General features: G+C 39.8%; 1 protein-coding gene across 4 annotated transcripts in view; it reads right to left on the reverse strand.

The window, feature by feature from the left end:
- Positions 1 to 618: 618 nt before the first annotated feature.
- The window catches only part of LOC121063834 (putative Dol-P-Glc:Glc(2)Man(9)GlcNAc(2)-PP-Dol alpha-1,2-glucosyltransferase), a 29,467-nt gene continuing 2,280 nt past the window's right edge, over positions 619 to 27,805 (reverse strand). Inside the window, exons 4-6 of one of the 4 annotated variants that reach the window (XR_005816215.1) lie at positions 27,468 to 27,665; positions 23,386 to 24,904; positions 18,719 to 22,475 (exon numbers count right to left, since the gene is read on the reverse strand). Coding sequence is in view for 2 of the 4 variants with exons in the window: in XM_040544719.1 (XP_040400653.1) it covers positions 23,849 to 24,904; positions 27,468 to 27,665 (1,254 nt within the window). In the remaining 2 variants the exon portion in view is untranslated. Of the gene's footprint in view, positions 1,695 to 18,718; positions 22,476 to 22,765; positions 27,666 to 27,805 lie in introns of those variants that run through there. The other 3 variants (XM_040544720.1, XR_005816216.1, XM_040544719.1) reach the window with 3 other exon arrangements.

Genomic DNA, 27,805 nt, shown 5'->3' on the forward strand with positions numbered 1-27,805 from the left:
CTTTTCCTGGAGGGAATTATCCAGCAACCATGTCCATGTTGTCCAGGAAAGGGATGGCAGGGATGGCCCAAGGCAGAGCCAGAGCACGAGCCAGCAGGTTAAGGAACATTCTTAATAGTTTTTAACATTTGTGATTCCTTTTAGAGTTGTAAAATAATTAAATATATATATGTAAAGATACACGTTTGTACTTATATGTATCTATATATATATATGCACACATATGTACTGTGGTTGTTATCCTAGGTAAGTAGGTATCTGAGTAAGCACTGATAAAATATTGTAGGATACCCAACTGGCAAGCATGGGATCTACCAAAATATCTGGAAGTCTTCCAGATTATGCTAGTTTATACAAAAGAAAAAGCAGCTCCATACATTCAAAGAAAAAACAGATTTTCTTACTATTTTTTGAGCACTGAGAGTGTGCTCATCTCTGAAAACCTTATCTCCAAGCATCTTACCTGTGAAGGACTGTAATCAGATCCTGATCCGCTATATGAGAATTGAGTCACTGGGCTAAGTAGTAGTTAGACATCACCCTTAAAATGTGAGTATTATTATTTTTTTTTTAATATAAAGACTGCTATGCATCATTATTTCTTGCTTTCTGTGTTTATTGTTTAATAGTCACCTGTTCTTCACAGCTTGTTTCTCTGACGCAATATTTTTGAACAGTAAATAACACTTCAAAATGTGTGCACATTTCTGAAATAAAATAAGAAAATGGTGTATTTGAACAGATTTCATTTTGCTTTAAATTTGCAGAATCTTTCAACATGGTCTTTTTCCAGGTCAGCCTGGGGTATACCTTCTGTTCATTTTGGTTTATTAATTAGCCTCCTATGTTCTTCTGGAAATCAGGATACACAGCTGTCTGATTTTTGATGTAAGACAAAGCCTGAAAAAAATAATCTGATATTTCCTTAGTTCATTTCTCTTCATTTAAATTAAATGTAATTTAAATAGCATCTGAAATAAAGGTATGCAACTGGCTGGGTGTAGGTCGTGATTCATATGCCTTTCATAAACAGCAGGGAAATAATAGCTATTCTGACTGCTATTGCATATATTTTTGGCTTCAAAAACCCATCTACCATGTCAGTTAATAGTCACTATTTGAGCCAAAAATAACTGTCACTTTTTCATTTTTAATTACTGCATCTGTTATCCTATTTAATCTTGGCATAATAACACAATAGGACATTGCCAAAAATAACGCCACAAATTATTTCCAGGCTCATGAAGAAACCACCGGTGCATTTGCATAGCAAGAAGGCAGACCCACAGAAGGGGTTGCAGTGGTGAAAAATGCTTTTTCGGGTGCACAAACGTTCCTAGTGAACAACCAGGTGCTTCTCTAACTGAATATGCCTTGGTGGCATCTCTGATTTGTGGCAGTCACCAGGGCTACTCTGGTCCACGAGGGGAGGTGGGGTGGGAGGTGATGATGTGCCCGGGCAGCACGTGGTAGTAGAGCCACAGTGCTGGCTCCCTCCACTAACTAAAGTCATTAATGACACCCATGGGATCGCCCAGTCCTTTCCAGGCTCTCCAGCAGGAAAAGGTTCAATTTTTGGAAAGGGTTGTGCAAAAGGTCCATTTAGATCATGCTGCGTTGAGTGGATGTGGAGATGGGCTGGAAAGACAGGGGGAAGCAGGCGCTGCTGAGAGTCCAGCCTGGCTCTGGTCGAGCTGGTGGGGAAAACAAATGGAATAATTTTAGCATAGGACTAGGGTGGAGAGAGAATTCATGATCAAAACGTGCAGTTAAGTGGGCTCCTCTGATTTCTCTGCAAAACTGCTATTGATGTTCTTTCTATTCAAGGAAAGTTTAGGAAACCTTTTCTTTTGGTTTCCAGCATATGAAGATGCAGCAGTGTACATGTGAAGTGTAGTGGCTGTCTTCCCTGGCAAATTGAAATGTATTTTGACAAAGCAACTAGCAAGAGCACTGTAAAATTTTCTAAGTATGGTTTAGGTTATCAGTAGTTGCTGGGTCCTGCTTGGATTATGATGTCATTTTAAATGAAAATATTCGTAGAATAATTTATGACGCTTACGTTTTGTTTTCATCTGCCTTGGGGGTTTTGGAAGTTAATAAAATCAACCTGCATATCTCAGTAATTTTGTTTACAGAAAGCTAGTCTGTAAATTCAGATTTCTTGCTTAATATTGTAAGATTACTGTCTTCAATTGCTCAATTAGCCATTCTAAGCATTTTTTTTTGCTGGAAACTTCAAATAAGTTAACAGATTTATCTGCACATATCAAATATATAAGATAAAGTGTTTATTTTCCCTCCTTTTAGGATAATAATGTCTGTGGGGAATGCTGGAAGCTGTTTTTTAAGATGTAGCAGAGCAGAAGCAGTGAGAGGGGAGAAAGCAAAGCATTGAGAACACAGAAAGAGAGAGAGAGACTGAGCTTTATCCAAATAATTGGCTCCCGGTGGCAAAAAAAAAAAATGGAAAAAAAAAATCAGAACTGCCTTGCTGACAATTTAGAGGTAAAAGCTTTTGAGAGAGTTGTGCCTTCATTTAATCTCGATGTCAGTCCCTGCGTGCTGAAGCCAGCTGAATTACACGGCCATATCCTTCACACGAGCAGCACAGCTGTATCTTATCTTCTGCTGAGTAGTGAACTGTAACAGGTTGATGTTGTATTTGAATGGGCTACTCTAAGGTGGCAACATCACAAGAAAATAAAACATTCACTAGCAACCAAAACTAGTAGATCTGACCCAATTGTGCTTTTATAAATATTCTCCAAAAATTCTGGGCTTGATTTACAGTAATTTGAAAGCTGCGTTTTCTATTCATCAAATGAAATTATCAGAAGGAAACTACTTCAGATAAATACATCACTTGAAATGCTGATGAGTGCATTTCTGGCATTTAGGGAGCATTTCAATCAGCAATAACAACATACCCCTTTTGGGTATATTACAGGACAGATTACAAAACTCCTCTAGCATGCCATACCAAGAAGATAACTAATATAAACTGGATCATCTTTGAGGGTGCCAGCGATAATATTATGGACTGGAGATTAACCATGAGAAACATAATAAGTAAATGCTAGAAAGTGTGCTTGTTTCATGAAAGAGAACATCTTAGGAAAAAAAAAAAAAAAAAAAAGGATGTATTATGGAGACAAGATGAAAATGATGATTTTTTAAGCTAAACCGATCGCCTGCTACATTGTACAGTACATGATGACTGGAAATCCTCTTCATAAATTCATCCATTTTGATCAGACAGTGGTTCCAGACTTTGGAGATCTGTATGTGTTTGACCTCATGGCTGCACTTAATAGGATCGCAGTGAGTGTGTCTAAGCACCCACACGTAGAAATGCCATACACATTGTCACTTCTGCTCCCCTGATCTCCCACCTCATCTTCATTCAGAGCTCCATCTTCAGCCATCATTGTGTGAATGACACTGCAGTATGGACCTGAGCATACACAAACTTCTCCCAACTTTCATTTCTAAGATTTTTTTCACTTACTTCAGGCTTTCAGAAAATCTTACAGAGCATTTCTCAGGTATTGCATCTTGCTCTTAGCAGTAAGGACAAGGTTTGGCTAACCTGAGCAGTGTTGGGGTTAGTTCTGAGAGAAGCTCTGGAGATACTTTGTGCTCACGCAGGTCCTGCCTCAGCCCCAGGAGGCAGAGCCCCAGGACGGTTTGCTCTGTCCTCCTGGGGCCAGGAGAGGATCAGCCTTTGCAGTGGGGATCAGTGGGGACTGGGGATTGGTGTCCTTTGTCCTGTTGGCCCTGGGGTCAGCTGGTTCTGTAGAGCTGCTCCATGGACCACATCCTGGCCCTGTTGAGGGCTAGGGTGGTAGTGCAGTTCATTTAGGAAACCAGGAGTTGTTCTCATTTTCTTCCTCAGACAGGGGTGGATACCAGCACCCTAGAGCATTTCTGAGGTGGAGGCTGACGGCCCCACGTTGGGCTGAAATGGGGTCCTGGGCCATGGATGGGGGCAAGGCCCGGGGCAGGTGGGCAGGGACATGAGTGCCCTCAGGGCCCTGCCATAGCCAGAGTCCCTGCCTGTCATCACAGAGTGATAAAAACAGGGCTATAGAAAACATGATCTGCTGCCTTTACCATGGAATAAGCCATACTTGCTCTTACTTCCAGCACATGAGAAATGCAGAGGATTGTGGAGCATTTTGTCGTGATGCTACCTGACTACCTCTGTGGTTTTTTTTCTCTAGGCGATCCCTTTTTAAGTTACTACATTTCAATGAGGCATCTTCACAATTCTGTTCTTGCCTAAATCTGCTCTTTGTCGTGTCCCGCTGCTTCCTTTCTTCCTCCTTGGTTGGACTGTCTGATCCATTACCCTAACAGCTCAAATCAGAGGCTCCTTTGTAGCATCTGAGTCGAGAGCATTCCTGCTCACACAGAAAAGTCTTTGCTGGGCTTTATCCATCCCTGGAAGCTGTTATTCTTTTCCTCTTTGCTTGCTTGTCTATTGAAGAAGGATTTTTCATCTGTTGCTTTTCTAGAGCTACATAGCAGTTACTAATCCTAATTCATTTCCTACATGGAAAAATGCAGGAAAGTAATAAGACTTTTAAAGATGTTTCTGAAGCCTTTGAGGGGTCATCAGAGGGCCCAGGCAAGTGGGTCCTTCTGCTAAAAGACATTTTTTCAAGATTTTGGCAATGACTCCGTAAGAAGCTAAAATTTAGAGAGTAAAAACATTAATTAAAACCAGAGAAAGCAGGAGAATCTTGATGTAATGAAATCACTAACAAATATTTCTCTTGGTAACGTTTCACATATTTTATCCAACATGAAATAAAATAATCTAGAGGAGGTGATTTAAAAAAAATGCACATACACAAAGAAAAACCAACTAACAGTCTGAGGAATAAGAAAGCAATGATTTTCTTTCCATAAAATGTTTAAAGAAATTCTTCTGTACTCAAAAGCTCAAAAGACTCTTAACATGCTAAATTTCTGTTGTAACCTTATCAAGGACCTACAGTATAAATGTTCTGATTACTTATAGGTTGGCATTTATTTTCTGGGAGCAAATTCAAACTTGCTGGGAAACTCCGAACTTATTTTTCATGAATTTAAAAAAAAAAAAAATCCCCATATTACAAGGTGCAACAGCACCAGTAAAAATCTATTTACTATTGCTGTTAATATAAAATACTTGAAACGGTGGTGTTATGAGGTACAGGTTTGGCTAAGCTCTACTACTAATAATACAAAGAGATTTAAATTGGGTTTTAGAAGCAGCCAGACTAGAGGGCCCAAGCCTAGATGACTTCATTCAAGTGCCAAGACACGTCTTCCTGGTCATCTGGTCATTACCTGTTTTAACAAAAGGATGCTGATAGAGTTTAGGTAGAGGAGAAAGAAATTAAAAGCAATAAAAGGAAAGGAGGCAAGGCAATACAAGACTGCCAATCAAAACATTGATTATCTGTCCATGCAAGTGTATCAATATGAGTCAACTTTTTGATTTTTCAGGCCAGTGGGTCAAATCAAGTTAAATTATTTCACCTTGTTGCATGTTCCAGAACTGAATCCAAACGTAATTTTAAGATTTCTTGGACAGATCCAGTGGACAGGTTTTCAATTTGTTTTAGCACAAGGCACTTGCTATAAGGCTTATTAAACATTTGCATTCTGTACAAACTTTCTTAAAGCAACTCCTTTGTTCTGTAGAAACATGTTTGTAGTCTCAGAAATAAAGGCCCATCAGTTTGTCTGAAAAGTACTTGCATAACCAATGTTCAGACAGTCTTGGCACTAGTCCAGTGGAGGATATGACAACTTGGGAAGTCAGTTTTGAGTCACTTAGTGTCATTAAGAGCCCCATGTGTCCTAACCACCTGTGACTCTTTGGGGAGCAAATTCACTGTAGGGATCAGATTACAGGGACCGAAGTGACCATTTTGTTCTCAGGTATGCCCAGAGATATTGCCCAGGTATCGGGGCATTTTGTTCTCGGGTATGCCCAGCCAGATATTTGTACGAACACGCACCACGAGCAGCTGCTCAGGGGAGCACACAGAGTGCAGCACACTCTGGTTTTGCAGGCGTTCAGAGAGCAGGGTGAAACATCTGCCCTGCATCAGAAAGGTGAGGGAGCAGCATCTCCATGTGCTCTGCAAGCTTTCTGCAACTTCAGGATGCTGTGCTCAGCTCTGAAAATAAATTTTAGACAGATCTGGTAAACTTGAAACCTGTCAGTGACAGATGGCTTTCTTTCAGGACAAAAGAGCCAGCTCCCAGGACTCAAAGCCACCAAAGCAGTCTGGTCAAATACAGAGGGATCTGTTTTAAAGCTGTTGTAGCAGGACAAGCTCTTAGGAGGAGAGGATAAGCAAGTACAAAGGGAATATGAAGGGATGGAAGGAGTACGTATTTCTGTCACACAAAGCAGTTTGTCTCTTACAACAGTCTTCAGTTGTTTGTAGTAAGTGATTAAACCTATGTTAAAAAAGTGATTTCTAAACTGATTGCTCTACAATCCTTCTACTGCTGCATGCACATAAACAATACCAAGTACCAACATTAGCAGGAATAAGTTTGTTTCCCCGGTCTTCTCAGTGGAAGAAGATCTTCACTGGATCAGTAACGAATGTCCCGTTAGCCTCTTCAGCCTTCCCTTCCCCCTGTTACTTTGAAATATGACGTCCCCCTTCAATTTGTTTATGTTTTACAGGATGACTTGTAGCCTTTGACTCTAACCAGAAGAGATGCACTTCACTAGAGATCAACGGAAGGCTGGTTTCAGAGGGCTTATTTTAGATTCGCGACCACAGGCTTAGCTAAGGCAAAGCAAGAACAGGAGGTTATAGCCTGCCTTGTGGTGGGTATCTCATCCAGGCTGCTCAGCTGAGCGTGGAGGTCAGACTACGTGTACCACCGCTGGCATGAAGGCAGCCAGAAAATTGCAGATGTTCACCATGACCCAGACAGACTGGCTTAAAAATGACATATCCATGTACTCGAATATGCATTCCCAAGGTCTGGAATTTGCTGTAGGCCACTTAGATATGGCTGACTAGGTTCCTGGCCAGAGCTGATCTCATTTCTCAGGTTTGCAGAAGGGGGACTCATTCCCAAATGCAGGCTGCCCCACAGGATCTGTTTATCTCCCCTCTTCCATCCAAATCCTGCAGTAAAACACCACTTACAACCTTTGTAATAATCCAGAAGCACAGTCACTGACTTGAGTGTCCTGAACACCCCGAGGAGGGTCTGCTCTTTCACCAGTGACCATGCTGGAGCCCACCAAGATGAGCTTTCCGTCTCCTTTCATGGTTTGGGAGCCTCAGGACAGACAGCACAGAGCCCCTCTTAGCTGTGCTCTACACTCACACAAGGTGTTAACTCATTTTCCTAAATGAGGGGTAAATATGCGAGTGGGTGTTCATTCTGACCTATTTCTCCTGTCAGTTTACTGTCTGTCACCATATTTTCAAGGCAGTGCCCGGGGTCGTGGCTGTGTTATCCCTGCTTGAGCCAACAGAGAACGCGAGGCAGCCTTTGGAAATGCAGCAGCTCAAGTGCCAACATCAACACAGACTGATTTCATTAGTCTGCATAAGCTGTCTGATGCTATTTAAAGCTCTCTTCAGCAAGACCTATGGACAACGGGCATGCTGGTGAGGGGAGGTTATTTAAAAATACTGTCTTTTTTTCACCTGGCAGCAAACCCTGCCTCGCCACCCAAGGAAAGCTCCTGCATCACTCCCCAGCATGGAACAAGGTGCCTGTCCCCATGGGGCAATGCCAACGCCATCCTCATAGTGCTCAGATGAAGGCCGGGAGGGTCCCTGAGTCCTGGCAGAGCCTTTTGGCACCTCTCCCCATGTCCTGAGGAGCAGACGATGCCTTTTACCTTCCCAGTCCGACCCTCGCAGGGAGCACCGCTGGGGAGATGGGTCGCACCTCCTGCAGCCTGAGGGGCAACCGGGATGCTCAGCAGCTGAATTCTCATTAGCAATGTACTAAAAGGAAAGGCAAACCCCTCTCTCCACCCTTATGGCCAAGATCAGGAAACTGAAATACAAATTTCAGGTCTCTCTGGTACAGCTTTCCACCTTACTCATGCATCTTCCTCAAAGCCGAGTCTATTTTTCTCCACTTCATGCTGTTAAAAATAGCTCTGAGAATGTGACTTTTAAGTGCTATAGAGATGATGACACGATACAATACAGGGCACTTTTTTCACTGTTTTGTAGATGATTAAAATAGAAGATCCAAAGTGCTACTTACTATAATTTTAATCTCCTACACGAAGACTATTTATCCCTCCTCCCCCAAAGTAAATTGCAGGCTTCGTTACTAAAATAGTGAATCAATTTGTAGACGTACCCGAGTCATTGATAACTTTGCAATCTTCTAACCCAGCTAGGATTATTTAGGGTATATTTTGGCTCCCAATTACCAGACAGAATTTATACATGAGTTCATATTTCTTGCAAGTCTTCACTATTTTATAGTGAATAAGAATAGAATAATAATATAAGAATAGAATTATCCAAGCCCTCCTTTGGGATCCTGATGCTACGGGCAAATTCTTCATTATTTTGGGGAAGGTGTGCTTTGTAGAAAAAAAATACCCCATCAAAGTTTTAGCATACATTATAGTAAGCAGAAGTTATAGTTTTAAAGGAGAAATAACAATGAAAATCCAATTATTTTTTAATTACAGAATATGGAGTTTCTCTTTGCACTGTGATTGGTACTAGATTTATGGGTCAAGTAAGAATTTACAATAAAATAGATAAATTAGAATTAGATACGTTTTGGGCCAGATACAGCAATATCCTGTGAATCCTTACAGGCTAGCAATCAACAAATTGTGATGGATGCTCGTAACATTAACGGGGAAACGTTATGACTGTTGATCACCAAGTGTGTCATCATCAGCTTCAATTACAATAATTTGTCTCTAGTCAGGTAGATCAAAATCTGAGTGATTTTAGCTATGAAAAATGTGCATGCCTTCAACTAACTGTTAAAGACATTCTAAATCCACGTGGCTCGAATCAGACTACATTGTTTTGGTTTAAATCCCAGGGGATCAGAAGGCTTTTTCTCCCTGAGCTAAATCTCAGCAGTTATTTGTGAGAGACTGGTATACTGATATAGAGAACTGCTTCTGATCCATTGCTAGGTCTAAAGTATCAGAGGAAGAACTGAACACAAGGACAAATGATAAAGTTAAATTTTCCTTTAAGATGAATGTCTTTTCGAAATTTTGGCTTTTTGGAAACTAGTTAAGTCATCAGCTATTACCTCTGCCTGGATTCTGACCACAAGAACATGACAGACTTATTTTCTTTGCATCTTGTTTAATTAACGTGCCTTCAGAGGAGCAGTGGCAGTGGCAGCACGGACCACCCCTGACACTCACTGAATTCCAATCAGCATCTTCTGTCCTCCTGCAGACAGGCTTTATTTGACAAGCTCTTTCTGGATGACTAATGCGCCTTGGGTCATGCTTATGGTTAGCATAGATACTTGTAGAGCAGATATGACTTATTACAACATGTGCCACTTGTAATGAAAATCTCATACTCTCTAGGAGAGGGCAAAAAAAAAAGAAACAAGCAACAGCTTTATAAAGGAATGTCTTTCGAGCTGTTCTGTTTAGGCAACACCTAATTCCACGCATACCAGCATTTTATTTTCATTCAGACTAAAAATAATTACTTTTTGAAGCAGGACTGCTTTGTGTTAGAGAAATGCTGTATTAAAATGCATTAAGTTTCTAGAAATGCCAGGGATTAAAGAGAAATACAGCACCATTTGCAATGAACTGGAAAACTGAAATGAAAGAGTCAGTGCTAAGGTCTCTGCTTTTTTCTTATTATCAGTGTTGTACAGTAACAGGTGAGGTGAAGAGCAAAAAATATCAGTGTTTGAGTCAGGAGCGCCCAGAGCTGTGGCTTTCATCAGTAGGTCACCTACTTGGTCTCAAGTTTTAAATCATCAGCAATTATTTTAAAGTTTCCGTGAGGGAAGATTGTCCCAGATAATCACAGAACAGGAAAACTTTACATTTGCTAACACTGCATTGTACAGTTTTGTGAGTTTCTTGGACTCACTTTGACATCAGATTTATGTCATCACTGCACAGCTATTACAAGGACAATTGGAAGAGCATCCTCGTTCTCCCTGGCTGTTTAATACTGGGCTAAATAAAACCTTGAGTGGCACATTAAGTCGTGCACCAACGAGCACAAGCAGAGGCACGGCTGCCTGTCCCTCCATCTAGTCACAGCGACTGCCATGTCTCTGTGCTGCTTTTCAGGCAGAAAGACGTGTTTGTGCTTTGCTATGTGAAGGTATAAACCTGGCGTGCCTGGGATGCTCCTGACCGGCTGTCAGTGTGCGGTGGGGCTCATCTGCACACAGGACTGAGTTCTCTGCCTGTTTCACAGCTGGTTTTTCAAAGAAAGCTGTAGATCATTTGGAAATCCTACCTAAGCTTTTCAAATCCTCTGACACTATGTGAGCGAGACTTTCAGCTGGAGAAAGAGGATGTTCCTAGGAAAACATAGGCATGTGCTCTGTCTCCATATCCATCTGGGCTCCTGCACAGCATCAAAACCTTCCAAAAACATTTGATTTTCTCTTCTGTGCAATGATTTGTGAAGTGCACGGAGATAATAGGTAGGTGCAGCTACCCACAGAGCAGGTGCAGGGGTAGCTCCAGCACCTCCATGAAGAAGATGTGTGCTTTTAACAGCGTGCAGCCAACGTGCTCTGAGAGCTGCACTTCAGGGACTACTGCAGCATTTTTAGGCAATCACTGCAAGTCTGTGCCAGAGCTTATAACCACAGTGAGTTTTTAACAGGGAAAGATGGGGAAACGAATGCTAGAGGAAAGGAGGAGTGTGGGAGGGAGCACGATGTGCTTCTCCTCTCAGGCTGCCACCAGCAGCCCCAACAACATCTGGTTCAAACCATAGTGCTGCCACCTCCCCAAGCAGCCAGTGCTCCCGTTCCTTCCCCTTTTCTTGTAAATATTCAGGGGCTTATGAGTTCTGGTTACAGCTGTATTGCCCCTGGTGTTTCTAATTTCTGCGACACCGTTGCTCACCCTGCAGCAGGTTGGTGTGGGTTGGGGCTGGAGCTCCTGCTCCTCCCTTGGCTGCAGGATACTGTCAGATGCTCTGACGTTCACAGCAACAGCACCAGCTTCATTACCTATCACTGCCTTTTGCACTCATGTTTTTCCTTGTTATACATCTATTTGTCTCTAGTCGCAAGGAATTTCATCCCTGTGGTTATTTATATAGTACATTTTATATATATCTTCATTATAGTGTTAGTAAGAATATTCATTGACCATTTTTACTATTATTTCAACAAGTCCTCTTAGTAATGTTCATTAGGCATTTTAATGTAATTTTTAACTTTTTTATAGGCATTCCTTTAACAAAACTGAATACTCTGGGCTCTCATTCATGACTTTAACAAGTACTTTAACTTCTAACAGTCAAATCCTGATTTATTGTCTGCCATTACTACAACAGGCATGTCATCCTAGTAAATACAGATTTCATTCTTGAAAGTCCTCATTTACTAGAGTGTTTTCTAACAATGTTATTTCTGAAAAATAACAATAAGGTATTAAATGTATTTTTCTGTTAAAAAAAAAAATCCATGTTAGCTTTGTGTCTGATATATCTGGAATTCCCACTAGAGGCTATATTCCTTTTCAGTAGCTTCATTTGCCTACGGATATGGCATAACACTTGCTTGAAATTTTCCAGTGATTTCCTGCCCCCCTTACCATTCCCAGCTGCTGCAAAGCCCTGTTGTAAGCCCCATAGTCATGTATGACCCCAGCCAGTGGCTTCTTTGCTTTTTTTGCCCCACTTCCATTAGCAGATTTTGCTATTCACCATTGCTTAGCTATGATGGCAGAAAATGCCAGAACAGATCAGAAGAAATAGCTACTATAAAAATGCCAAATGGTCCATTTCCCCTGAACCAGGGCAAGGGAAGAGCAAGTTAAGTTTATAATCCGAAAAGCCAAAATCTGGGCTCAGCTGGTGGGAGGTCAGCTCGCCAGGAAACACAGAAAGTATTACAACAGGTGTGTGGACTTCTTGCACACCATCACGGCACCCCTGCTCACTCCTGTGAAGGACCTCTTCAGATGGCAGGAAACAACCTTATTAGAAGTTTGGAAACTCAAAGGTCTGTTAACAGCCAGCACTACTTAATACCCTGGCTTCTCTTCATTTACCCATTTTTTAATTGTCCAGAAGTGTTATTTTTATGTGTATATATTATCTGCATATGATTTTGTTAAAGGGACCAATCAAGCAAAGATTTTATTGGAGTAGCAGAGATTAGAGGATATTGACTCTTGCCATCCAAGAGGAGAATAATACCAGTCTGTGCCTTGTGAGAGGAGCCAAAACATGAAGGTCAGTTTTTACAACCCCTCTATTTCCAAACAAAGTCTCTTTTATCATTAGTGATAAAAGATGAATCTTCAGTCTAATGTTTTTCCTTCAGTGAGGGCTTTTTTCTTTTTTTTTTTTAATCCACAAAGGAAGAAAACTATACAACACATGTCCTTTGAAAAGCACTGGTTATAACTCTTTGTTGGGTTATGTGTATCCTAAACATATTTTAAATATTGCAAATTAAAAATAAATAAATAAAAAAGCAATGAGAGAACAACACAGTTCTACCTAATTAACTCTTATCTTCACTTTATACTAAAACATTTTTTTTTGTTGTAAGATGTAGGAAAAAATAAAAGGTAACACAAAATTGGAAAAAATATCCTTCTCCAGTAAGAGGAAAGACAACGAGACTAGTTTGCCACATATCACAGATGAAATGCAAAAAGAAGAAAGCAACTAGAAATGAAAGAAAAAAAGTCATTTCCAAATGCCACTTATCCTGTAACAGCAGCTGCACTCATGCATTTTGAAGAACATCAAACTATAATGGGCCACCAAGAGAATCTGTCTCACCAGAAAAAAAAAAATAGGAAAAAAAAGTAAGTTTTTTTAATCTTTTACAGGGATACATGTGCATGGAGAGCAATGAAAAGTGAATTTTATTCTGTAGGCATATTTCTAGTGAAGAAATATCCTTTTGTGCATTATCTCATTCTGTCTCAACTACCTCCGGTGGGACACTGCACAGAACAAAAAAGAACACCACCGAAAAAGTGTTACAAGGTCATCTGGCATACTTCAGTTTTCCATATCCATGCCACTTCTAACAAAACTACATTTAGTGAATCTCTGAGTCTGAGAGATTAAGAACACCTGACAGAAATTGTCCTTTCCTTTAATTTTAAGCCACAGGACTTCTGGAGCTTGAATCATAATATTTCAGTGCTTGTGACTGGCAGGTATGTATTTGTGTCTTTGAAAACATCTTCCAGAGGTGGTTTAGTGACACATTTTATACTAGATCCAGTCAGAGTTAAATCATTAGCAAGTTCTGAAAACATTGAAATGCAGCCACTGGATTTGGGGTTGCTCAAGAGCTACACATCTCCAGGATGAGCAGATTGGGACACCACAACACCTCAGATGAGGAAGCCTAAAGGCCTGGGCTAACAAGTGGCAGGTAATTTTGGGGCTGTCTGTAACACTTGTTGAGGGTGGAGCAATGCAGTCTGCTGAGCTCGGTCACTTTGTAGCTGCCATCTTAGGACAAGGCAAAAGCGCTTGTCAGCTCCTCCCAGGTAAAATGGCGCAACCATCTGCAGAGGCCCTACCACAGCTGTGAAAATCAAGACCAGCAAAGTCCCCCTCTGCAAATTTTGCTTCCAACAGCTAGGCAGGATCATCACGCGCTCCTTCTTTCCCCAGGCAAGTCTTTTCCTATCAAGGTGCCATCCCACCACGCTGATGATAAGTACAGCCTACGGTTAGATTTCTTGACGTCCTTGCCAGAACAAGCAAGGATTCCGTTTTTCAGTAGCAAAAATGAGGAAAGGGGACGGCCTCAGCTTGCCAGGCAGTCAGTATGAAGTCAGTATGACTGCAGATGGTCTTTGGCATGTGAAGAAGAGAAAGGTGCACCAAAGGAAGAACGGTCGAGCAGCTGTGGGAGGTGTAGAAACTAAGATGTGGAGAGACAGGGCAAGAGAGACGGGGATCTCCAGAAGAGGGGGATTTAGAAATGAGAAAGAGAATTGGGGACTTGAGAAGTTCACAGCGTGGAAGCCAGGAATGGAAGGCCTGGGGAGATCTGCTTAAGGTGATAAAAAGTGCAGGGGTTTGCTCGGTTGCTGAAGGTGGATGGCAGGAATGAAGGGTCCTTGGGTCAGGCAAAGCTGGCCTGAGGTGGGAAGAGGGATGGCCTATGATGGGAGGAATGGGTTCATCCTACAGAGGGATGAAACTGGATTCTGAGGGGCCAGGGTGAAGTGGGGTTGCCATTACTGTGGAATATATTCCTGGCCCAAGCTCCCTGCAGACATACGCAGGATTATTTTCATCCTTCTTCTCCTCCATGGGACCACGAGACACAGCCCTCACTTTGTTCTCTTATTTGTTATCAAAATACAGAAGTCCTAATGGAGGTTCAAAGAAAAAGATCAGATTTGTTAAGGTGTTTAGGCCCATATAAATGTTGATGTGCACCTGCACAATTAGGTCCTATTTTTAGATTCAATGCACATCTGTTTTCTACCTTATCAGCGCTGACAATAGAAAAACTGTTACAAAAAAGTTTTTTCAGCTTATTTCCCTATATTATCTGATTGTTGTAAATATTAAATGGTAGCTTTGCATAAAAAAGTAGTCACTGCTGTTCTACTTCATTTTTTGTATCATTATGTATTTTACTAAATATACCAAATCCAAAAATCTTCAAGGTCTTCATGACTGCTTTTTCAGTTTGTAAGATTGAGAGTATGCGGCTGAAGTGTTTGAAGAAGGCATTATTATTTCTTTAGTGTGCAAGTTCCTGTTGATTTAGATTCTCTAGATAGTGTCCTTGGAGAATGCAGTATTGAAATGAAAATAGATCCATCTCATGAAGTTGTACTTATAACAATTTCAATTAACTTAGTGTGTGAGTAATGGAAAAGAGAGTTAGATTGTAATTATCTTCCTCAACTCTGCCTCAGAAGTATGTGTTCAAAGCACCCAAAAAAATTGTCAATATCCATACACTTTCAGAGTAACATTAAAGGTTAAATCTGATTCCCAGTTATTCTGCTTACTTTATGTTAGATTTAATGAGAAAATAAAGTTTTGAATGTACGCTGTCAACAAGTGCCATTGCCTGCATTTCGATTACAGTGTATAGGTCCGTTTCTAACTCTGGCATTAACATTGCAACAGCATTGCAAAAGCAGGAGTAGGGATCTTTCTCAATGTTCCTTGCAACTTTGAATAACTACCTTGGTGTCATGTAATTAAACATTTTACCACAGATGCTGATGCTATAGACTGCAAGTTCCTTGTTAAAAATGTGTGCAGAACCACTCACTCACTTATGTAAATATATACTCTCCTTTACCTTAGTTAAAAAGACCCCCAAATCAGGTTTTCATCTAAGAGCTAATAAAGCCAAATAGGAAAGAGGATCCCACAGAAAGAAAACACAAAAAGGGCTGAAGAACATTTATCCTGAGATCCATCACAGCAAAAACTACCAGAAATCTTTTAGTGCTGCTTACAGAAAGAAAGGTGTTGACTACCAGCTGATTTTGACATGCTATTTTTTTCCTGAGTAACTGCAGACTATCAAGATTTTATAGCTGACTTTAAAGCTTTTTCTTGTTTGTTTGCTTACTCTCTGGCAAAATGATGGGCAAGAAAATTCAAGAGCATCAAGTCCTCTATTATGTATGACTTAAATAGCAAGTTGGAATCTTTGCAAGTGTTTAACATCTTTGACTCAGATTCAGTCACAAACAACTTACGTTAACTGATCTGTGCCATAATTGTATGCCAAGGTTTATAGAAGCCTTAATTGCTGGCAAGATTGACATTTATTTTACAGAAAGGCTCCCTATCCACAAAGTTTTAATTATAAAGCTAGGATTTGAAAACACAAGAGGAATGTGCCCACCAGTTTTGGTGGCAGTGGAGTTAATTTGGTTTTAGAAATCAAAGGTTTCTTGTCAAGTTAAAATGAATAAAACTAAGCCATAAACCCTCAAGCGGACTGGCTCTGTGGTTAAAGAGTAGTTATAGCACCATCAGGGCAATTGCAATTTGATTTAATCAACCTAAGGAAAAGGAAAGGTAGTCTTCCAGAGCCACCCCATCGTCATCATCTAGATATCTCTACTTCAAACCGGACAGAAAACAAAAAACGATGTGCTCAAATTCCACAAAGAAATCATATCTCAAGGCAAATATAAGAAACTTCTCAGTATAACTACTCAAGCTACGCAAGCTACTCAAGCAAGCTACTCAAGCTACTCAAGCAAGCTACTCAAGGTAGCCCTGGCTCTAGAGACCAAGACAGCAGACAGTCTACCCAATTTTCCTCCCTAAGCATTTAAGGAGTTCTAGGGGAGAGGAAACAGCCAAATCATTAGCTGCTTGGCCAAGCCTCACATGCTGTTCCCCTTTCTCTAGCCCCAGCAAAGCAGTTGTTATGGGACTTGTTAGCAAGTTTATGTTGTATTTTTTGGTATTTTTCCATTACCATGACCTTAGAAGTCCAAAAGCAATGCTTCACCTACAAGATAATCAGCACGCTGTTCAAACTAAGGGTATCCATACAAGGTGCCATGGAGCTTGCCTTGGCTAAGCAGAGCAAGCTGTATGTATGTATGCCTAGGTTGATGATGCTGCTTCCATACAAAATGAAACAAAACAACAACAAAAAGAAGAAAATAGAAAGAAAAACAGAAGAGCTCAAAAGTGTTGTTCTGTCATCAATTCTGATGACCATATTCACATGCTGGGAAGAAAAAAAAAAAGAAAAAAAACACAAAGCCAGAGGAAAAACTATCTGGAAGGCAAGAGTCCTCATGTTTTTGTGGGTCAGTAGGTTAAGACATTGGTGGGTTGTGATCTGCGTGTAGCAGCATAAATGGAAGCGATATTGTGCATATCCAGAGGTACAAGATGAAAATGGGGAGATGTCTGCACACAGATGTAGCATAAAGCCAATAACCAGAGGAAAAATGTTTTTTTTTTTTACTAGTAAAAGTTATTATATCTTTGAAAAAGCTTGTCAAAGGGTATAGCAAATTCATCACTACTTGATGGCTTTAAATAGAGTGTGTTTTCAGAAGATGTGCTCCATTTCAGCCACAAGATATTAAACTCTACGGGACTCACATAATTTAGAAACTAATTCCCTCTCAGTGGAAGTTGCTGGATGAAGTTCGATGGCCTACCGCCATGCATCAGCTGGATTAGGCCATTACAACGCTGCCTCCTCTGCCGCCCCCTCCAAAATTTAAGCAGCGCATATTCTACAAGCAGCAAAGGAGGAGGAGGGAAATTAATAGTATTTATCTTGAAGGCAAACTTAAAGCTCCCTCCAGACATCAGAGAGCCCCAAAATCCCAAACATTATTTCTTCTTAATTCTTTAGGAAAGTGCAAGTTATTATTTTCTCTTGGCTTTTAAGCAATGAGCTATCGTTCTTCCCCATTTCAGAAAAAATGTTTCCATCTTAGTGATAATTAATTGAACTCACTGTTGTTGAAGCAAATCTGTACCAGTATATTTTTAGCACAGACACATCCAACTATACGCTGATTATAGTAATAATCAGCAAATAAATTCCTTTTCCTTTGGCATGTTGCTGGTTCTTCTTCTGTGAGACTGGAACCGGACAGGGGAAGTTATTCCCCAAAATTTCTTGAGACTTTTTCACATTGAGCTGAAAGTTTTCACATTTAGCCAGCAGAGTGGTTGTCAGGGAAATCAGCTCAAACATTGGTCATTCTGGCTTAAATGCTGGCTGTGGGGGTCCCCCCAGCTCACAATACACTGCCAGAACACACCGGGCTCTGGAAAGTAGGTCCCAGCAGCAGGTAGCTTTGACAAGACGCCTGGCAGATGAATTCCCACCTTCACAGCTATCTCAGTTGACCACTGCCATAAAATAATCCCCTTGGTAATGAGAAGCATATGGTGTTATAACAGTGCACAAGTGCACAGAGTAAGGAATCCTATATGAAACAAAGAAAATGTTAGATAAAAACCAGGCAGGCTGCTCCTCGCCAGCACTACAGTTTTGAAGTGCTTCCTCCCACCCACCACCAATGCTGTGGCATTTGCTCAGCACTGACCCAGAGGGCAAAATGCTCCCTCTGAAATCAGTAATATTCCTGGGCGTCTCTCCTTTGTTCTTTTCAAGCTTGTCATTTAGATTCCAATTCAATCAGGCAATGTTTTGTTTGAGATTCGATGGGAACCCAGGAAAATGCAGCACGATTTAGTGTCTGAAATGTACAGGTCTTAAGCAGTGCCCTAAAATTAGAGACTCTTGTCAGCAATAATCACCATAAACATTCCTTTTGCACTGTGTATGCACAAGATTATTTCTATGACAATACTTCTAGGACAGTTGATATGAAAACACGGAAACCTAATCTCGTTAGAGAAGATCTGAAGGTAGCTAAGGACACGAACTTCTGCAATTACATCTCTGAAAAGACATACTGCTGCAGCTAATACCAATTCATACCGATTCCAGTCAAATGCACCGTGTATTAATTTACATCTACATAGAACCATGAAATAAAGCACATGCAAAGACTGCTTTCAAAGTGTTTAATTTTTAAGATACGACAATTGTTGCTTAATAAAAACAGCAGAGTATCTGGACAATGAATGCTCTGAAAACAAAAGCAACCCCTTCCCCACTACTGACACAGAGGTGCAATTCAAGTAGGCTCACAACATTTCTTGAAAACATTAAGGACAGGTTATAGATCCACACTGAAGTACCAGAAATATCATTTGATAAACCAGTTAAATGCCAAATTTAGCAAGATCGTTCTACCAGTGATCAGGCCAGCTCCAGCAACAAGCAGCCTCTCCTTCCAGCTGGAGAAGACATTTTCCCTCGGGTATGGCAAACCCCTCTCCCATACCACCACACACATAAAACCAAGCTACAGAGCACTGCTAAATGCAGCACTGCCCCAGAGCGTCCCATCCATTTCTGCTGCTGGTAGTGTTGCAACAGCAATCGTCTGTACCAATCCTTTCCCTTTTGCTTCCTGCTCCTGAAATTCCAACTTTCCCTGGAGCTAAGGAACAGCATGAGGTCCTGAGCACGCTCTGAGATTAAGCACAAAGCCCGGTGACAAAAACTCGCAAATTGAGGACATTTTAGCTACACGTTGCTGGCTAGGTTAGCATTTCTGTCTCATGGAGAGATTCCTTTTGTCTGCAAAATGATGTTTGCTAGTAAAAACCAATTCTCTGGATTCATCTAAAGCATACTTTTAAGAGGGATTTTTTTTTCTATAAAAGACGTCTCAGCTGACATACAAATGTCACTGACTCAAAAATAAAAAGCATATCCAATCCAACAAGGAAAGCAAAGCTTTTTTAAGGAAAGAAAAAAAAAAACCAACAGGGCAGTGAATAGAAACAAAGAATTTGAGGTAATTGGAAACAGTTATTTTCATGGACTCTGGCTATAGACTTTTTCATGACACAAAAAGTAGATGATGCATTTAAAATGCAGCGTGTCAGCTACTACAGGGCTAACAGACATTTGAACATTTGTGTTTCATATGCGCATCATCTAACAAAAAGAGCGAATATTTCAGAAAATCACCATGTGTCAGTCTCAAAAGTATAATTACTTTGCTTTCCTCGGTTTGTCCTCCAATTTATTTTTATTTTTTTAATTTTAAATGGCAATGAATAGACCATGTGAAGAAAATCAGAATCTGTGAAAGTCAGTAATAAAATAGCAGAAGGAAATCCGTCTAACTTTCTAAGCAACTATATTGTTTAAGATACTGACATCATGTCAACAGAAAGCTTTTAAGTTTCATTTTGTTCTCTAAGACCAGACACGAAAACTCGATAAATAAATAAAAACATCAAATACATTTTAAAGATAGCAAAACCAGTGCTTCTTCTAAAACTTATCATACGCTCTAAATTGATAATTAAAAACAAGGACATTTTAGCTAAACTAGTTACTGAAACAAGCAATCAGCCATGACAGAACTCGAAGTTTTCTAATTCTCAGGAAATAGTCAGGCTAAGAAACCTGATGCTGTGATTTCAAGCAGCATTACATTAAGCAGTTGGTCACCCCAACAGGACGGCACAAGACTGCCACCTTGTGAAAAAATGCAAACCAGCATTAACAAAACAAAAATCAACAGTCTGCCTCTAGACTACAGAAGACGTTTTCCTACGGTATTTTTAACAGAAGTAAGCCATCTAGTTTATCTACTTGCAATCAAAGTAATAGGTAAAAAAAATATTTCAGCATGCACATGTTGCTTTTGGTGTAAAATTCATACTAATTTTGAACACAAACATGTTGTCAAAGGACTTCAGAGGAACAAAACCAATACAGAACACTCAGAAATAACAGAAAATACAGATTATGAACTGTTTACAAACAATCTACCTGCCTTCCCAAATAACCACCTATATGTAACTTCAAAAGTTTTCAATTACTTTTCTTGTACTTTTCACCTCAAAACAATTCAGCCACACTGTGGCTATTCAGTTCTGTGCTTGGCTTCTTGTGAGAATTATTGAAAAATCACCTTTCTGTCTCAGAAAAACTGAACCTGAGCCTTTATTTGTCAACAGCAATTATAAAACTGTTAGCTACATTTTTTTTTATCTCAGACATAACATTTCAACAAGTTACTGCAGCTTTTTTCTCTAAACGGATAGCCGATTAATAAAATTTACAGTAATAATTGTTTTAATGCTGTTGGAAGTAATTTCATTGCCAATTTACACCAGCGCAGGAATTAACCAGAAGTAATTCCTCCTGAAGCTAGAAGACCATGGCAACAAAACCAGGATAAACACAGCCCTTTCTGCATGCCTTTACAACGAATAGGTCATGCATTACAAACAGCTACAATGGAAATATTTCAAAAGCAAAATACTAAGATGAATTTTCCAAAAGAGAGATGCTCCAAGATTATCACAGTATGTTAAACTAATTCTTATACCTAGATTTTAAAACTGCCACTGCTACCGATATTTGTGAAATGTCTAGGAAACACTTTCTTTGTGATTAATCGTGATGTAATTACAACCACCTTGATTTATGAAACTGAATCAGACTAACATTGAATGTTACCTGCAGAGTCCCTCTGGCTCATCAGCAAAAGTGAAAATACAGCTTTACTCCAAAAACAAATTTACCCTTTCATGTTTTAATAATTCATAGTTTTTACTATTTATGAAAACTTATTTCAACTCAGCCTGATTTAACTTAGCAAAAAACATTAAGAATTGTACAGTTAAATCAAAATATAAGTACATTGATAAATCCCATGATAAAATGTTATGTTGTCTTATAATATTCTTAAAAAGCAAATAAATTAGTAAAACAGCTCACAGAAACCTCTCTCTATATAATTTTTCTAGTATCTTGTAACATGGTCATTAGAAAGGCATTGTGCTCTAAATTTTGTGGGCCTTTTGCATTCACTTTTCTTTATGAAAGAAATGTATAGTTGCATTAAATAGTATTCATCTAAACTCATTTCTTTTCACTGAAAACATGGCTGCTATCTCAGTTGAGGGTAAGTATGAAGCATAAGCACTCTCATCATTAACAGCGTTGATAATTTAAGGCATTCAAATACCAACATTGATACACATCATGGACAAAATAAAACAGCCATGCCCTACAGAAGTACAGGAATGTTTTCATTTTGTCGAGGGGATGAACAACAGCTCCTCTACACAAGCCAAAAAAAAATTTTTTTTTAAATAAAGAGATCTGGAAGGCAGGTCAAAATTTAATCCAGGGCCCCATCACTTCCCACGTTACCCTTCCAACTCGTTCAGTACTATAAGTTGAGGACACAAATGCAGTTGCGCTGAAACACGCATATGCTCTTTACCTTGTTTACATTTTTGTAATGTTATAGAAAAACAAAACTGGATGCAGAAGGCATGCAAGACTTCCCCTCAAAATCCATCACAATAAAATCACTGCACAGCATCCAGGCTTCTGCAAGAACCACGCTGGATGCTTGAAAAGCAAGCCAATTCAGGCTTCTCTTGGCCTGTCAACTTGATATAAAGCCAAATAGGGAGTGATGGAAAATTGCTTTCCCTATTGTACACACGTTGTCAACAAATTACCATACTGGCAACAGGGCAAAAAGAAAGCAGTGACCTGGCAAATGTTTCAAACACAATATAAATAAACCTACTCATTGAGTAGCTTTAAGGTTTCCTTAGAAGAAACAGGGTCGCAAAGACGGTGGACAGGAGAATCCGAGCCAAGCACACTCTTCATGGTGTTAGTACAGAGAAGGGCTCAGAGCCAGAACACTGATCTGTATACTATAAAGAAAAAAAAAATAACAGTACTGCTGTGAGTACTGACCTTTCGAAGCGCAATTCCATTTCAGAGTGACTGGAGTGGCAATAAGATAATATGTTTGCAGAGATGTGACTGAAGTATTTTCATTACACGGCAAGAAAGACCTTAGAGATGTTAAACAGTACGTGAAGCTTTGGATCTCCCCAGCACATAATTTGGTTATATTTATAAAACCGCTTAACTGTTAACTTCAAGTGATCAAATATTTTTTAGTCTAATTAAAGACATTTACTGACAGGAACCATTACAGTTCTCAAACTTCTTTTATTCTGAAGATAATGCACTAGATGCTTTAAAAAAAACATACATTGTATTTTACCTTTGTAAAACAAAATATATACTCCCTTGTTCCATTAGATTTGTATATATAAGAAAAACATTTAAAAGAACAATTCAGTAATGCCATTAGTGCTTATTTAAGATTGCATGGCAAAGATCTTAGAAACACTGAGTTCAACTTGGGAGTGTACTCATATCCTACACTTCAATACAAATCTGCAAGCACAGAACTTCAGGACATAAAAGCCGTATTATTTAAAAGGGTATTCATTATTCCGCATTCCACCGTGTAACGACACATTTCAGTCTGACACACATAAATTGCTCCCCTTCTAATAGGTCACATTATCAACTGCAATTTATCTTTTGTTGTACAATAACATTTATTCCCCCACAGAAGGTACATGCATACAGCTTCCACTGTATTTTCTAACTATCAGTTTGAAGTAAAATTTTCAAAACGTCCTAATCATTAAAGAGCCTACATTCTGTTTGCAAAACTCATGTAAGCGTTTATTGACAAAAAACTCATGAAAATTCAGTGGGACGTAGGTGTTTTTGAAAACATTATACTTTAGCAGTGTTTCATACCTTGACCTTTAGCAGCCGTAGATGGAAGCGGCCCGTTCCAATGCGTAAACATGCACCCAGAAGTAACAAGAAGGTTAAACACTTAGATACTCTGTTTTAAAGAGAAGGCTCTGAAACATAAACTGTCATATCTTCAAGTACATTAGAGAACATATTATAATCCAAAATGACTGTAAACATCCCCCGTATTTCACATTAATTACTGGAAAGTGTTCTCAAATTTCCTCTCCTACTGAATTTGTTAATTCCAGGAGCTCAGAAATTCAATATTTATAATACCTTCACTTTACGAGATATCAGACCTCACATTCAGTTCCAAGAACATAAGCAACTTCCTTCCTTCCCCAATCCTCACTGGGGAAAAAAAAGTTCATAATGCAAAACACAGTACTTCATTCCAGAGTCCACAGTCTTGAAATGGTACTGGGTTTTCCTAAGGGTATGAAGGTTAAAAAAAAAAAAGTCACCACATAAACCTCTGGACTTCCACGCTATTTGGCCATTGAAATGTTTTGTTTAGAAAAAGAGAAAAAGCTACTACGTTCACAACAATATAAAAAGCCAACTCAAGGAGTTGTCTGTAAAGAGAGGGAAACGGAATATTGAGCCTGTATATTAAGAATGGCAAAATAAAGTAACGAAATTCTAGCAGCTTTTGAGGAACGGTGACTGCTAATAAACATACAAAATACATTAAGGTCCAGAATACCGGTTTTGTTTTTAGTGTATCAAAAAAACTCCAGCCAGCAAATATATAAGCTGGAACTAACGCATATTTAACAAGTTCATGCCTTTGGAAGATTTTTCTCCAGACATAGAACGTGTAATGTCTGTTATCTGCTAGTAAATACTTATGAACGTAGGTAAATTTCCAAACCAGGAATAAAGAGATGACGGTGATTAAGCCGTACCGCACAGGGTGTTTCCGCAACGACAGCAGGAATTTGCTGATTTTAGTAGGGGTCAGTAAATGAGGGAAGGAAAAAAAGAGAGTAAAGGACAGAAAATAGAACAGCTGAGGAAAGTGCAAACAGGCTTCGTGGCTACTTCTGTCACCAACAACTATCCCACCATTGACAAAGACAAAAACAAAGAACGCAGTTACTAATATGATATACGGCCAAGTTAAAGCAACAAGTGTAACTAAGTTTTTAGGCGATACAAGATATTCAGTAAGAAACTTCAATACTCTGATCAGATCTGAAAATGATCCTTTCATGGCAGAGATCTTTTCGTCTTTCTTTTTCAGTAACTCTGTCTTCCAGGCTTCATTTAGCTTCTCTGCAACAACATTTCCAGCACAAAAAACTGTCCACACAATATTTGTCTGGCGAAACATGAAGCCACAAAATCCAAGCAGAGCTGAAGCTTTATGGTTACCATAAAGGCACATTAAATATGCAAAGAGAGTAAAAAATACTGATCCTGGGTCCGTATAATAAAGGAATGTAAAAAAATAAAGGGTGGGAAATATTGCAAGAGTTAATGAAGACAAAATTCTCTGGAAACCAGACACAGCCTAGAGAAAAAGCAGAAAAATGTGATTAGTAACATCCAATAAATATATATACACATTATTCGTGAGAATTCAATTACCACAATATAGCATCTCTAATGCTCTTCGATTCCATTGCTGCACAAGCACACACGCTACAGTTTTGTTAAGCTCCTGCTATGTTAATATAGAGTGCTGGACAATACAATGGTAAAAGACAAATGAGAACATGGCACATTATTGCTGGTGAGATAAAAATATGGCGAAGAAAATACACCAACTCCTTTCATAAGTCAAGTGTTCACATATTTGTGGTATTAAAATTATTGAGGGAGTATAACTGCTCCCATACCTAGGATAAAAGAACTACAATAATGGGCAAAGGAAAAGGGGGGGAAAAAAACAGTGCTTTATGCCCCTGCAAACTCATCACCAGGTTCTGTTTGTGAGACAGCAGAACACATCATTCTGTGCTTTTACTATTGCATCTTTTGAGGCCAGCACACAAAACAGTCAGTTCAAGTCTCTAATCTTTGGTGCAGCTTTTGTTTTTTATTTTCATTATAATTCACAGGTTAAAAAAGAAACTTTAAAGAAGGTAGGAGACCATACAGTTAAAAACTTCTCCCAATTATGCCACTCACTACGTGACACGATGCAATTCACAGTGTTAAAAATGCTGCATGTTCCTGAAGGATGTAGTGTGAGATGAAACAGACGGTCACCACCATACAGAAAAGAGAATACAGAAAACGCTCAGAGCTCAAAGAAGTGGCGACAACACAAGCACATTTTCTCATGTTTATATTACTATCAAGAAACCTTTTGTTTTCTTACATTTATATTCCCACCTCCAAACATAACCTTCAGTGTACCAGAAAAAGAAACAATTTATTGAATTTGACCTAATTCTGTGTTTTATCCTGTGCTTAAACATGAAGAGTCTTCTGTAAGAAAACACATCAGAGGAAATTCTCTTTACAGTAAAGGAACTCTTGAATTATCAGAGAACGAGAAAAAATGTTCTCACAGTTAAAAGAGAAACTAAAGAGCTTTCACTAAGACAAAAGCTTTTGAATAGGCCATTAACCACTGTAGCAATTTACCTATGACAGTGGCAGATACTCCACCATTTTAAAAATACAACAGTCTTGTATCCAAGTTGGACTGTTATGGTCTGGACAGGTGGACAACTAGACAGATAAACACTGGCTGGATCACTCTATCCAAAGGTAAGAAGAATATTGCAGAGACCTATACTAGGACCTGTCCTATTTAACATCTTAATGATCTGAAACAACAGAGAATAACTTCATCACGTTTGCAGGTGATGCTGACCTGTGGGGACTTTGGCAGTATGCCCAAGGGAAGGGCTGCCACCCAGAGTGACGTACACAGGCCAGAGAAAGGGTGCAACAGAAATCTTACGACATTCAGCAAGAGCAAATGTAAATGCCTATATCTGGGAAAAAAAGAATGCCCTACAATGATACGTGCTGAGCATGAAGTTGCTGAGGATCTGCTGCTATTTGGAAAGGGACCTGGGGGTCTCAGCAGGCAGCAAGATGAACATGAGCCAGCAGCATGCACTGGCAGCAAAGGAACAGCAAGAACCTTTTGAGCTGCTTTAACAAGAGGGTAGCAGCAGATCAAGGAAAGTGACTATCCCTTTTTACTCCATATTTGTCAGGCTGCACTTAGTATACCACGTTCAGTTTTGTGCTCCACGATACAAAAAAGCAATCACTAAACTGGAACAAGGGCTACCAGGATAGACAAGGGCTGAAGCATCTGGCCTGGGAAGAGAGGCTGAGGGAGCTGGCCTTGTTCAGCCTGGAAAACAGAGGCTCTGGGGGGTCTGAACAGCAGCCTACCAGTACCTATCAGGAGGTTAAGGTAAAGCGAGGTAAATGGAGCCAGACTCCTCAAATGGTGTATGGTGGGAGAACAAGAGACAATGGGTATAAATTGAAATGAGAGGTTCAGGCTGGACTTAAAAAAAAAATAAAAAATAAAAAAAGAGAAACCACCACCTTTTCCATCATGAGGCCAGTCAGTGAAACAGGTAGCCCAGTGAGGTTGTGCAGTCACTCTCCATCCTTGGAGATTTTTCCAGTCCCCACCCTGAGCAACCTGGTCTGATCTCAGGGCTTGCCTGCTTTGTGCTAGAGACCTCATGAGATCCCTTCTAACTTGTATTATTCTCCAGTTCTAAATATTGACATCAAATGTGTTATCTTTCTGAAGAACACATTTTGGTTCACACACAACTTACTGGGCTGCATTCAGGATTCAGTGGTTAAAGTTTTGTGCAGAATTTTAACCAACCAGATGAGTTATTATCTAATAATTTTATATGTGTATTTCAATGGGACTACTTATAGTTACACACAATGCTAAAGTTTTAGAGGATCACACCCTGACAGAGAAAAAGTACCACTTTTTTAAGAGAAAAGGAATGACCAAACTGGTAGGCATACCTGAAATTATTTAAAACTGACAGTAGCTCGTATATGTAGTGAAGTAAACACACACAGTCAAGAAATTGTTTATACTAGTGCACAAAATTATCCAACATTGCCTGTACCTTATTTTTCTGGTGGATCTTTAAGAGCAGTAAATACAGCAGGTAGAAGTTGCCAGCGCTGAAAAGGAGGTTGATAAACCTGAGCATTCCCGTGGAGCACACGATGGCCCCTGTCCACCCGAAGAGCCAGGCTGCGGGTTTCACCACGCCGACAGACAGCAGGTACAGGCCCGGCAGGGTCGTGATCATGGGGTCCCACTGGAGAGTGGGGACAAAAAGAGAGAGGGGTCAAAGATGTGTGACAGAGATCTGTCACACGACAACCGGACCTGAGACATGCAGCAGGGCTGGGATATACAATTCCAACCCCTGCCCTATTTCATCATGTGGGTCAGGGA

This window comes from Cygnus olor, chromosome 1 (assembly GCF_009769625.2).
Source record: "Cygnus olor isolate bCygOlo1 chromosome 1, bCygOlo1.pri.v2, whole genome shotgun sequence".
NCBI lineage: Eukaryota > Metazoa > Chordata > Aves > Anseriformes > Anatidae > Cygnus > Cygnus olor.